Below are 14,839 nucleotides of genomic sequence, written 5' to 3' on the forward strand. Positions count from 1 at the left end.
ATGATTATCAACTGATTATCAACTGCCACGTAGTTTAATGACCTGTCCTACAATACGCTTAGGGTGAAAATAGATCGCAAGTTGCGCATTTCCTTTTTCACGCTGGATTACAATGCAAGTCAAGGAAGGAGTTTGGACTGCTCCCTTGAATGGGGAAGGAGGGTGAATGAAGTTGGTTGAAGAAAAAAGAAAAGTGACTCTTTTTTACGATGTATTTTACACAGCCGAACCAGAATGAAAATTACAGCCCTGCCTTTATTTTTTTTGTCTGGTACCTAGAGAGGTTGTGTTGTTTCTCCCGAGAGATCTAATCTTACCAGTTAATCTTGTAACAGACAATGCTCCAGTAAACCCGTATAAAATCCAACATTCATTCTGCCCGATTATCTCCAGACTTTTGCTGGCACCAGTCTGACTGGTGTCAAGATTCTTCGAGTTTCGCTTGCAATAAGCGAGAGATTGTTTTCCTTTCCTCAGTGGAAACGGGTTTCTCATTAACTAGAATTGTAAGAATTTCCTGGAAGAGCAACGACTGTGCACAATTGAAAGAAAGTAACATTATTTTAAATTCTCTTTTGTGAAAACTTTTTCATGTTCTATTTTCCTTCTCACAACACGCATTCTGTGCATAACAGGTTGTATAACTACCAGGATAAATGCTGTTACCATATCCTAGGCATCTTTGTGTCCGTTTGAGCTCCCTTTAACCTGAAAATTGGTGCAAATTCCAATAACGACCCCTTCGAAATAACGACCCTTTTCCCGGGAACTGTGAAAGGTCGTTGAATCGGGAGTTGACTGTATTTAAATGAAAATAGGTATCAAATGAAAGCTTACATTTGTAATGGATCCTGTAAACTCTGTTTAATTATTACCTACATGAAGATTCGTGTTTCCGCATTGCACAATTGGATATTTTTTTTCTGATTAATTTCGAAATCTCACTGCCTTCATTCACAAAGGGTATGTATGGAGCAGAGATGGTAGCATGTCACTTCTTTGTTAATTCCCTGGCAATGCTAGTTGCATTTTCTTCCATTTGGTGGTGCTGGTGTATGTTTCCTGGCTTGTGTCATCTGTGCTTTCTGTCATGTTGCGTTGCCTGGTGGTTGGGAGGTTGGGCATACTTTCTATACCCTTGGTGAATGAAGGCAGTGAGCCTTCGAAATTAATCTGAAGAAATTTATCCAATTGTGCAACATGGAAAATGTAAGCTTCACCGGTGAAGCTTGCACATTAGAAGATTTATGTACAATGGCAAGTTCAAGTTCTCGCTGTGTATTCTGTGGGTAACACTTCACAATTTTAATTCAGCCCATGCTTTCTCCCAATCAACTTGTATGATGGCTTCAGTTATGCATCCTGGTAAATTTTCGTGACGACACAAAACCTGAAAGGAAGAAATCCATTGGCATAAGAAAGGGAGATCTTTGTGAGTAACTACAATTATAAAGAAGTTTAAATAATTGTTTTGCTGTGTTGATTTTTTTTAGTAATTAGTCATTAACACATTGAATCCCAGGGTATTTAAATTGGCAATAACTCAGAAACCCGGGCATTTTATGTGATTTTCAACAATCTGGAACAATTTATTTTTTGGTCTTGCTATACATGTGTTATATATCAAAATAAAGGCAATTTATTTACCTACACGATAAAAAAGAAACAATTAGAATCTGTGTATTTTTGCGTGTGCTAGAGATGTTCAACATAGTCCTTGTTTTTCATATAATGAAAAAGTCTATACAGGGTGGCTCAATAAGTCACTTAACACCCTCAGTACAAGGCCACTGCGGCATGGAATGTGAAAATGGCGATGACCAATCATTGCCTGGCCAAGGGGGAACCACATTGACGCCACCCACACGGTCGGCGGCCATCTTGATGTCCGCCATCTTGAATTCAACTTCAGAATTTTAAATGGGAAGGGGGTCGTGCGACATATCAAAATGGGCTAGAATTTCACGAGAAATGCAATGGTGAAGGTTTTTTCGACGTATCTTTAACCAGTAAATAGTTATGACTGAATTCTTGTACCAATTTGCTCCTTTTCGAGGTGTTAGAAAAATGCCTTAAAATTTGTTTAGCGCATCGGTAATGCATCGAGATCAAAGTGACGTCTAGGGAGAGAAGTTCGCATGCCATTGCACACGATTTTAATCGGATATATCCATGAAGAGCTGTGCATTATGAATGGTTGTCGCGAACAATTTACAGTGTGAAGTTGAATTCAAGATGGCGGACATCAAGATGGCCGCCGACCGTGTGGGTGGCGTCAATGTGGTTCCCCCTTGGCCAGGCAATGATTGGTCATCGCCATTTTCACATTCCATGCCGCAGTGGCCTTGTACTGAGGGTGTTAAGTGACTTATTGAGCCACCCTGTACTTTTAATACTAAACATATCTACCCTTAGTATGAAACACAGGCAATGTTCAAGTAAACACATTGGTCAAGTGCATGGTCGCCCATAGGAGTTTTCTGAGGGGGACTCTTCAAGATTCCACATGTAGGGTGTACTGAAATGAATCCTGTCATCAACATAAAAAGTAATTCATACTATGGGAATGAGACACGCGGTAATAGATAATTAAGGTACTCACGTTTTCCGCAAAGCTGTTTTACATTATTTTCTATTAATTTCGGTAGTACTTATTACCTTGAAGTGTGATGTTGAATCCTTTTTATTGTCTGTGAAATTCATCATGTTTACGTTTCTTTTTTAAGGACCGGCTGGAGCAGGTTCAACGAGAAAGCCACTCCCAGATCCAGGATCTTCAGGAGGAGCTGTCAAACTACAGAGCACTCAAGGATGAGTGGCACAAGTACATTCGGGAATTAGAACAAGCCAACGACGACTTGGAGAGAGCGAAGAGGTAATGTATGTGAACCGCTCCTTGCATTATGTGCAAACTGACGTCTTGATCTCATACTGAAGGTGCAAGGTATGCTGTAACGTGTCATCGCTGCCTGTTGGTCGTGTATGCTTGACGAATGCTTTTTTCCATACTGAAGGGGTCCGTGCTACTTGCACGTTACATGTCACTGTGGTCTGATCAACAGAAAAACAGGGTGTCTACAGACTGGTAATTCATTCATTTCCAGGAATCGTGCATTAGTTTTCTTAACCCAGTTATCCATTTCCTATAAATTCAACACGTGTATAAAGGTTCTGATATATTTTTATTAGTTATTTTGCTTTTATTGTTGCCTGGGAGAATAGGATAATGTTAACCAGTGTCTGTTTTTACAGATGAAAATAGGATATATTATTTTAACAAAAGGTGTGTGTGTGGATGCAGGATCATTTATTTACATGCCACAATATTTTGAGCAGTCCTTATGATGAACACAATCACAAACAATCTTGAAGAATGGCAGAACTTTTCTTCCCAGAAAGAAAGCACTGCTCTTACCAGGTGTGCCGCTTAATAATTCTTAATTGATCCGAAAGAAAACAAGTGTATCTGGGGAGAAAGGTAACAAATTCTTTATTCAAAGTATGCGCCATCGCTAGCTATACATTGTGCACTGTCTGTCAAATTGTGGATGCCCTTCCAGAAAAATCATTCACATTTTGAGATGATCCAGTCAGCAAGCCATTGTTTGACATCTTCGTAATTGTTGAAGTGTTGCTGGGAAAGTGAGTGAGACATCGATGAAAACAAGTGGTAGTCCGAAGGGGCTAAGTCTGGTGAGTATGGCAGGCAGGGCAAGAATTCCCAGCCAAGTGCAGAAATGGTGTGTCTGATGCCTTTCGCTGTGTGTGATGAGGCTTTGACGTGCTGCAAAATCACTTTTCCGTGTCTTGTCGCCCAATCTGGGCACGTTTCGATCAATGCATGGTTCAAATTGATGAGTTGTTGACAGCAGTGAACGGCATTCACTGTTTCACCTGGTTTCAGAAGCTCATGGTACACCACACCCAAGACTACTAGAAGGAAAGGCTGGGGTCAGACACGCCTCTTTTCGCGACTGCCGCGGGTGTGACGTCATGGGCAGACAAAACCCAGCTGAGTCTTTACCCCATACGGAAAGAAACGTGGAAAGGCTGATCTGTTTTGTTCTTTTCGCTCCTTTTTTCTTGTATTTCTGGATTGTTGGGTTCAGGGTGCGAAATCCTGGAGTGGACGAGGGTGATTTCCCCCCACCAATAATCTTGGCCTCAAAAATCCCCCCATCAAAAATTTCCCGGGGGGGACAGTTTTTGTTATAACAAAGAAAAGATAAGCAATCACTTTTAATTTCAAATATACTTTACTAAGAATAATATCGAAAACACACACAAATTAGTGTGGCTGTGAGTGTTGAATGCTTTCTCTCTCAAGAGATCACTAACAAATCTACATCAATACACACAATAAAAGTAAAACAAGAATGCAAAACAATAATAACTATGAAATCTAATTGATTTATATTAACATAGTGCACAAACTAAACAATAACTTACACATAATAAAACCACTTCAACTGCCATAATTTATTAACATCTTTAACCGGTTAGTAAAGGAATTAGCTGCTTTACACTATCTGATATGTATGAAAGTAACAAATTAATTTCTAATTAATAATCACAATAATTATTTTAATCGAGTAATTTATTTTTACTTTTAATAACATTGAAAAATATGTACATCGTATAATTCACACATATGTTTGTGGGGAGGGGGGTTTTAGGTTAAGAAGTTTCTCCCCCTAACCAGTTTTATTTATTTATTTATTTATTTTCAATAATGAACTCAACAGGCTGGCGCCCAGTTAGAGAGTTCAGAGATACAGGTTTTTATACATGCTTCAGTGACTGTTATTTGATATTGTTTTCATTACACAGTTTTTAAATTGTATATATGGCATAGAGAACAAATCAATATTTTTGTTACGCTTTTCCAAGGCATTGTAGAGAGTACTCATTCTCCAGATAGGGGATTTCTTGACAATGTTTGTTCGCGCTCTATTCACAAAAAAGGTTTGATGATTGGGTCGCGTCTTATTGTTAGGAACGCGTAATTTAAATTGTGAGATCCAAAGAGGAGAGCGAAGTTTTCCATTATATATTTTCCAGAGCAGCAGCAGGTCGCGCACTGTCCTTCGATCGTCAAGCCTGTGCATTCGGAGCTCCTCTATTAGATTACTGTACGAATCAAATTTGGGATAAGTACCTTCAAGTTTATACTTCCTATAACGTAACATCTTTGATTGTACTTGCTCTATTTTTGTAGTCTGTACTATACTGTCAGTGTTCCATACAACAGACCCGAATTCAAGTTTTGAACGCACTAATGAGTAATATAATACCGTAAGTGTTTGGGTGTCTCGAAAGTCTCTGCCCATTCTAATAATGAACCCGATAAGTTTGTAAGCGTTGCCTATTACTTTGTTAATATGGTGAGTGAAAGTTAGCTTAGTCAAAATATATTCCTAGGTCCTTTGCTGTTTCAGATTTTTTTAGATTGGTATTATTAAGTTTATATTGAAAATTTAAGATCGTTTTTTGTTTAGAGTAAGTAACAGAATAGCATTTTGCTGCATTAAGAGAAAGACCGTTGCACGCACTCAACCTATTTATGTCTTGTTGTAGACAGACACAGTCTTCAATATTTTTTATTCTTTGAAAGAATTTCAGGTCGTCTGCAAATAACAGTTTTCTAGAATTAATCAAATGCTCTGGTAAATCATTGATTAATAGAAGAAAGAGAAGAGGTCCTATGTTCGACCCTTGAGGTACTCCGGAACGTACTAGAAATTCGCTGGATGTGTGGCCTTTATACGAAATATATTGTTTTCTATTCATTAAATATGACGCCACAAGTTTCCTGAGGGGAAGGGAAAAGTTGAAAGTGCCCAATTTACTTAGTAGTACATCATGATTTACAGTGTCAAAGGCTTTGGAAAAATCAGTGTATATTACATCCACCTGCCCCCCATCATCTAGCACCGTGCTTATATAATGCAGTTTCTCGCCAAGGTTCGTTTCTATTGAGCAGTTGGGCAGAAAGCCATGCTGGTATTCAGAAAAGGTTTCTCTGACATGGTTATATATGTGGCAATATAAGATTTGCTCAAATATTTTAGCAGGGGCAGATAAAAGAGCTATAGGACGATGGTTTTGTATGTTTCTGTTCTCCGAGGATTTCGGTACTGGACATACAGCAGTAACTTTCCACCGTTCGGGAAACTGCATAGAAGATAATATCGCATTGAAGATAATAAAGAGTGGAATTTTTAAAATGTCTACACATCCTTTGAAGATGTAGGGTGGATTTTGTCTGGCCCTGCCGACTTCTTTGGCTTTAATTTTTTTACAGCTGCTTCAATTTCAGACATACTGATAATCTGAATGTTGAGTGAATCTAGCGTTTTGCACTCTGTGTGCCCCGCCATGATCTCGAGGTTATACTTTGCCGTATTGTTTGCATACACAGATTGAAAGTATTTCGCAAATTCATCAGCGACGGTATTCAGGTTTAATATGGGTTCATTGTTTGAAGAAACTGGAAACTGTTTGTTTTGCCTGTTGCGATTTATGTACGACCAGAAAAGTGACGGGTCACTTTGAATATTGCTTTCGATGTCGACCAAGTAATTATTATGGGCGGCTGATATTTCTTTTTTGATTGCTTTTCTGAGTTCTTTAAATTTGTTGGCATGGTGAACTGGGTTACCTACGTTTTGCTTCCATTTTTGGTGGTGGTGAGCCTTTGCTTTTATTTTTTTAATTATATTGGCGGTAAACCAGCATGGATATTTAGGAGGGGTAAGGCGTCTTAAGGGGATGCACGCGTCAAATGCTTCGTATATTATGTTGTAAAACATATCTGTCATTTCGTTTACGTTATCACAGAGTTTTAGTGTATCCCAGTTAACGACCGATAGTTTGTTGTATAGTTTGTTAAAGTCAGCTTTTTTTAAATTGTACGAGAGGTTGTTTCAATGATTTCGCACCCTGGTGGGTTGTGGGGTGCTGCAGTTTACAATGCCTTCAGTGAGGTGTTGCGACGTGTCGTAATCTCCGATGAAAAAATAAAAAACGGCGGGCGACAATATATAACTGAACATATCGCATCTAAAGAGACTTGTTAGTGGATTGCGATACCAGTAGTCTCATTACACAACATCAGGTTACCATACACTTCAATTGGGTTACAATTATTAGAATAAAAAATAATAATATTGTAATTTATAATAATATTGTAATTTATAATAAAGGCTCTCACGAGTATAGTAAGATAAAAACTGCAAGCATACCCCTCCCAATTTAATATCCATTCCCCCACCAAAATTCCTATGTCAATTTTAGGTTCACTGTTGGTATTGAAGAGTTGAATCTCGACCTCCTCCAAATAATTTAATTCTCAATCGCCACACCAAAATTCCCACAACAGTCTAAGCGCAACAGTAATTAATACTCAAGACTTGGCTATCTCCCATCCTAGTGCTCAATTTCCTTACTATAGAGTTGGAAACTTCCCCAACCAAGGGTAATTCCACATCAGAATTCATGATAAAAATTTAAGGTTTAATATGTAATAGCTGGATATTGTGCACCTCAAATAGATATACCGTGTTGCCGAGAGGCGACACTGGTATGTCTCGTCGCGTGAAAATTCCATCTCTTCTCGTGTCTAGTCTCGTTAACAACACTAATAATACACAGTAACTGTTATAATTCCCTTGGAAATACACAACTTGCTATTTATATATGAGTGATGCTTAAATGACAACGTAGTTCAACTTCCGTCCTCTATTGTTCTATTATTTATTCAGTCAAATTTTCATCACAATCGCCCCCCCCCCCCCCCCCAAGTTAAGTGGACGCAACCAGCTTTCACATACCCGCCTGTGGGCACCCCTGTTCGACATCCCACTGAACATTTCTCCCTGTGTAGTTCAAAGATTCATAAGACTCACAACTGTAATCTGAATAAGGAAAATTAATGATGAAATAAATATCAATAGTCGAAGCAAAGTTACCAAATTTGAAGAAGTTAAGTGAAAACAGCTCCTCTCTCACTCCTAAAAGAGAGCAATAGATGAGGTTGTTTTCTTTTACATATTCAACTTATCCATAATTTTGGCTTTCTGCCTTTATTTAACAAAACGCATGACCAGGCATATTAACTTCAATTTTACATGAAACTTTAGGTTTCAGAGAGAAATGTGACGACCTAAAAACTACCGATTCAATACATATGTTAATAGCTGTATAATCCAATTCTGAAGACATACATTATCTTGGATCCTAAGCGAACCTGTATATTCAGTCCCAGCTAGCTTCTGGACATAATGACGGCTCTTTTTTGTTCATAATTTCTGCATTGATTCCGCTGCGAAACCGTGGCGCGGAGCGATCTGTCCGCCCGTGACGTCAAGGACCACGTGATCAGGTATGGCCCCAGCCTTCCTTCTAATAGTCTTGCACCACACCCTACTGATCCCACCAAATGCACACCATTGCATTCCTTCCGAAGTGATTTGGTTTTGCAGTCGATGTTGAAGGTTGACCTGGGTCAATCCATGACTTTTTGCATTTTGGGTTCTCGAAGTATATCCATTTTTCGTCCCCAGTCACTATCTGATGGAAGAAAGACTTTCTTTCATGCCGAGAAAGCAACACTTCACACACAGTTTTTTGCTTTTCCATTTGTCTGTCGTTCAGATGATGTGGGACCCATTTTCCTGCCTTCTGGATCTTTCCCATGGCATGAAGATCAGATATGGTTTGGCGACCAACATTTAAGTTCTCTGCCAGTTGTTGTTGCGTTTGCGTATCGTCTTCGTCCAACAGTGCTTGCAATTCGGCGTCTTGGGATTTTTTCGTCTGGCCCGGGCGATCTTCGTCTTTCAAGTCGAAATCACCACTTTTGAATCGTCGAAACCAATGTACACACGCATTTTGCATTAGGACATTGTCACCATACGTTTCCACAAGGATACGATGGCTTTCACTCGCATTTTTCTTTTGATTGAACAAGAAAAGCAGGACGTGCCGCACATGCTCCTTATTTGGTTTGAAGGTCAACATGTTTCCCACACAAACCCAATATTACGATCACTCGCACTTGGTTGCACATCCACATCATTTTGACAGGTACTGTCCTGGCAACACACTGACGTAACAGTTGAGACTGTGCACCAACCCTTGCTTCCAACGCCATCCAGCGACGAAATTAAGAATTTTTAACCCACACACCTGGTAACAAATACCAAATGTTCAATGGCCATAACAGTCCAGTAATACTGGAATGGGCATACCCTGCCCTTTTGCTGTATACTCATATTGTGAATGAACACTAGGGTATATTCACACCACATCTGTTGTCCACATGTATTGTAACCACTTCTTTCAAATTCCATCCATTGCATTTGCCAATTTGCATGCACATTGTGGAAATTCTTCACGAGGATTCCACTTCAGACTTTGAAGTTAGTTCAAATCTGAAGAGGAAGTATTTATTATTTTTAATTAATTGCTTCTCTATTACATTGAAAAATATGTTTTCAGTAACTTTTATTCCAATTTTTTATTTAAATAAAATTTGATTACATAAAAGCATTCATAAATGTGAGAAAATTTATATAAATTGTAATATATATCTTTGGAAAAATCTCATCTTGTGGATTCAAGAGATTTGTTAACCCATTAGAATAAAATTACTGGTACACCTGTCATTGTGTTAACATGCATTAGGATACAATGACGAGTACACCCGTCATCGTGCAGGTGATTTGTAATACACATTGCAGTCATATGCTGCATTATTGGCTGTGCTCGTAATAGTTCAAGCACTTCGTCAATAGATGGCAGAAGCTGTATCTTTGCTTGTTGCTCTTCAACACTGTCAATAGATGGCAGAAGCTGTTTCTTCTTTTCTTTTGAGCACAAATGGCATCGTGCAGACGGTATACATTAGTCGTTAGAGAGTGAAGTGAAATGGGTTCGGATCTCACCTTTTAGTGTTCGTACAGTCCCAATTACCCTGTATGTGCATAAAGTGGACATAAAACAAACTTTGGGCCCTTGAAATTTCGTAAGAGGAAAATCTAGATTGAAGCAGAGGGGGAGGGAAAGAAGGGTAGTACATATATCTTATTTATCCCTGTTTCTCTTTATCATTTTTTTACATCTCTCATTTTTATTTTGGTTGTGATCTTAGATCACATAAAAAAAAGGTAAAGTGCTCCCCTGTGCTTAGCACTATGCCATGAAGGCGTATAGAGGGTGTGGGGGTGATGTGATCATCATCATGCCCCTGACTGCCTTTACCCCTCAGGGTTTCCCGCAGGTACCCATGTCATTCGACGCTGGGTGGGTGCCGGGGCCGCTTCCAACATTAGAAAAGTTCCCGGATTTAAACTGGCCAGGGATCCAACCCGGGACCTTGAGCATGGTAGTCAGACGGATTACCAACTGATCCACCGCGACCCATCTTAGATCACATTACTATTTTTTTGAAATTTCTTGGAGGAATGCACCTCACCGATAGCACAGTGGTAACGTCATCAAGCAAGCGTCCTAGGTAAAATAATTGTATTCCTAGGTCAAAATTTCAAATTGAAAATTTTATTCTGATGGGTTAAAATGTTGAAAAGCACAATATTTTCAGGCCGGTCCTCCAAGTGTAAAAAAATCAAAACTGCACCACCTACCAACCCTTCATTAACTAAATTTGAGTTTGAAATTCTTATGCAATTAACAGTTTTTCATAGATTAGTATATCCTGTAAGATTTGTGACTTGTGTTTGTAGATATATATATAGTCTTGAGTATGTGAAATGGTAAATGTATACTCCGCACCTTAAACTAAATATTTTAAATATGTATAATTTAGTTGAATTATAATATTTTGGATGAATTTGAATCCAACAGACCCTTTATGTGATTAATATATTTGTGTGTGTGTGTAATGAGAGGCGGTAATACGTAAAGGTTGAAATAGAGAAAATATCTGCTTGTACCCTTGAATTTGTAAACAGTTCACCTTGAAAACCGGGAATTATACTTAAGTTTTGTCATGGTCCCAGAGTGTCCACCCTGTAAATTTACTATATTTTTGTGTAGTATGTACTATTTATGCTATACTGTAATTATTTTCATTTGTTATAAAAAATAATCTTCGTTAACCATTAGTCAATATGTGGGAAATATTTTGTAAATGCTCGCACCTGGATACTCCTATCAGACAATCAATTTCTGTTCAGTTTCTCTTCTCATTATTACATTTAACATGTGATATGAATGTTTTAAAAACTTACTTAAGAGCCGTTCCATGTGAAAGTGGACAAGCTAGGTTAATTTATTTTTATTGAAAATATCACTTATATGAAATTAAAGGGAAAACTTTGCAGAATTTGGAATTATTAATACAAACATTAGTTTCATGGCTTTTAAATAACATATTGTTCCAAACCTATTACTTTTTATAGTAGAAATTGGATTTTATGTGTGGTGTTTCCACTTAATTTAGTTTCATTATGATACAGTATTATACCATAAGAAAACGAAATTAATTCTAATTTCGTTTCAAGTATCTCATTCGTTGTTTCTATATCTTAAGCTCTGAAATATCCTACTTCATTTCTGAAGGAACCTTAGTTTGAAGAATCTATTTATGATAATTTTCGTAGCCTTTGCATTGTTCCATAATCCTACATGTGCATGTCACACCCGTCACAGGCAAAAAATGTTTATAACAAAAAAGGATGTAGAATATTTTTTGAAACTAAAAGCATTTAAATGTTGATTAAAGTCTGCTTTGTGAAAGTATAATGAAATTGCTCCAGTAAAGATGGAAGGAGGTCATAAAGTCGTGTCTCAGAAGTGTCACACCCGTCACAAGTATGAGAAATGTATTTACTGTATCTGAATCGAGGTGGGGGAGGAATATGCTGCAATTGAATTACTTTTCATCAATGAAAATGAAATTACATGAATTGATAGAGTTACATATTTGAAACCGCTAAGAAAGTCATTTAAAAATTATGTTAAATTTGTCTGGACGTAACACTCTTCACAATGAAATTACCCGTAAGTAGAATTCTGAGTGTGATGTTTAGCTAAATACAAGAATTGTCCTAATGGCTTGCTCTGGAAAAGTCATGGAATTTTGTTGTCATGTTAATCTCCTTTGTCATTTAATTGGGAAAAGAGAGACGCGGTAGTATATAAATACAGAGAAACTAGTACTCACTTTTATCCGCAAAGCTGTTTTTTGTTTTTCGATTAATTTCAGTGGCCACTTCCACCATCCTCGTTGTTAGTTATAATTTCTTGTTGTAACACTAGAAACCAGATTTTGTTTCCAGTTGTTAATACTGATGAGACAAAAAGTTATTAAGTCATGTTGTTTCTGTTCTAGGGCCACACTCGTTTCTCTAGAAGATTTCGAAGGACGACTTAACTTAGCAATCGAACGAAATGCATTCCTTGAATCGGAACTTGACGAGAAAGAGACCTTGAAGGCAATGGTGCAAAGACTTAAGGATGAAACTAGAGGTAAGATTTCTGAACAAAGTTTATTTGCAAATATTGTTTCAAGACCCTGAATGGTTCATTAACAGGTCTTCTTAATTGATGTGTGTAATTTGATGACTGCAGTGGAGTTTGTCGTTGAAAAAGAAATTGATTATTTTAGACATTTACATTACAAAACCAGTTCATATCCACTTATATTCGTAAAAGTAATAGAGTATTTATGCATGTATAGTGCACGTGTGTGTACAATGCGCACCCTGGTTTTTGATGGGGAAAAGTAACAAAAAATGTTGTCTCGTGTATAATGCACAGTCTAATCCAGGTTCAAGAAATAAGTGAAAAATCGTGGAAAATGGCCTTTAAACTTTTATGCGTGGTTTTGCTCATTTTCTTTTTACTTTTTCTAAAAAAAAAAAAAACAAGAAAAAACTTCGAAATATATACTTCTTCCATGACTAACATAACATTTATAAGAGGCCCATTCAGGACCCTCAAACTAGCAGTTAGCAGAACAAGATTTCTTTCATTAAGGCATTTACACACTCCATATATGTCATATTATTTTGGCAGTAATACATTTTAATTATTATTTTCTTTCTCATCTTTTCTTTTATCCAAAGTATTACAAAAATCAGAACGTTTCTTCTTCATTTTGTGATGAGTTTATTTCCACTGCATTCACATTAGTGTCGCCAACATGAATGGAATACTGTTGCCATATTCAGAAACTACAGAATTCAAGCTTTACAACGATATATAACATGATAGGGTTCCGTAAACATGAAAAAAATTCCGTACATAATATGCACCAAAGTTTTTGGGTGCAAAAATTTGGGAAAAAAAGTGCGCATTATACATGAGTAAATACGGTAATAAAGTGGCAGAATTTTTCACTAACTTGAAAGTGTTAATGATGAACTGGTACACCGATGTCTATATCAGCCCGTATCAATTAATCTGTCCCATGTGTAGTTTAATTATTTATTTTTAACTATTTATTGGTGTTACATTTAGGGATGTGGCAGATTAGTCCATACTCTTTATCAGTATCGACCGATATAGGCATATCAACATATCGGTGATATTACCGATAATTTTAAAGCTTGATTCACATCTACGCTCAAGTAACGCTCGGATCACCCTCCCCCGTGGTCCAGTCAAATATCGTTGAATGTTTTTTTTTTTTTAGAGAAGCCTTCACACCTGGCACTCCGGTCAAGGTTTGTTCAATCGCGCTCAGCTCAGGGTACGGTCACGATCGGATGGAAAGAATATTTGACCGCAGCATGAGGGGGCGGAGCTTGACTTTGCAAAGCTCGATCGTTGATGTGAACGTCTGATAATGTTCAGTAGGAGTCTTCAGCCCCGTTGCAGTGCATACGTAACCCAGTTTTTTTTTTAAAAAAAAGTATTTTCAGGGGATTTCCCCCTTTCCCCCTCCATATATACGCCGAATGTGCATAAATTATATATCGTCTGAATCTGATTCATTCTGGGTACAACGGTATATCTTTCATATCTCTAGGGCATTTAGTTTCTGAGCTATAGTCATTTCAAGGTACTGCTGCATTTTCAAGTTTGAATCAGTGGCGTCCCGACCATTCCTTTTGGGGGTACAACTCAAGTTACATTGGTCATATGATAATAATGCAAATATTTTTGTGTTCCTTACATGTCAGCGATCATTTCCATGTGTATGTCGACACTGTCATGTACTTTTTTCTGGGAGGGAGGGTGGGGGAACCAATTTTTTTTTCCGAAATTTTGGAATTTTGAGAGTTAGCCCCCTCCCCCCACCACATATACACCAAATTTGCATAAATTTCATATAGTCTGAATCTCTGGTTCATTCCTCGTACAATGGTATATTACTCATCTCTCTAGGGCAATTAGTCTCCGATCTACACTCATTTAATTGAAACTCTGCATTTTGCTCAAAATCGGCTCGGGACCGAGTGGCTTACATGTGAAAATGGCCTTGGGACCCAAAAGATTAATCTCCTATATGTATTCCTTTATGTTTCTTGTTCTATATTTAGAACAATTTAATCTTTACTCATTACCTTTTGTTTGTTTTGTTTAATTTTAATCACTTGCTCATTCCTCCTAGTTTATTAGTAATATACTCTCTGTTTTTCCACTCGCAGTGCCATCTATCGTTGTTTTCGCCAACTGTTTCTCCCCATGTTTATCATTGGGTTCGGCCGTTCAGGCATGTAACAGGGAATAACGAATCAAAAGCATGCTGCAACAATAAGTAGCCAAGACACTGACTTTCAACATGTTCATTGTCGAGCGGCATGTTGCTCCTACAATCGCATGGCTATAGAATTCTTGTTCATTTGTACCGACATCAAAGTGATAAATG

The 14,839-nt window shown here is 37.7% G+C and overlaps 1 protein-coding gene across 5 annotated transcripts in view; it reads left to right on the top strand.

Annotated features, from left to right (window-relative positions):
* Positions 1-14,839, top strand: part of LOC145977990 (nuclear distribution protein nudE-like 1-A) — a 61,200-nt gene that overhangs the window by 16,156 nt on the left and 30,205 nt on the right. For all 5 annotated transcript variants that reach the window (XM_083110345.1, XM_083110348.1, XM_083110347.1 and 2 more), the window contains exons 4-5: positions 2,727-2,875; positions 12,356-12,492. In XM_083110345.1, the coding sequence (XP_082966471.1) occupies positions 2,727-2,875; positions 12,356-12,492 (286 nt within the window). The remainder of the gene's footprint in view (positions 1-2,726; positions 2,876-12,355; positions 12,493-14,839) is intronic.

Source organism: Lepisma saccharinum, chromosome 24 (genome assembly GCF_977018435.1).
Source record: "Lepisma saccharinum chromosome 24, izLepSacc3.1, whole genome shotgun sequence".
In the NCBI taxonomy this organism is placed as follows: domain Eukaryota; kingdom Metazoa; phylum Arthropoda; class Insecta; order Zygentoma; family Lepismatidae; genus Lepisma; species Lepisma saccharinum.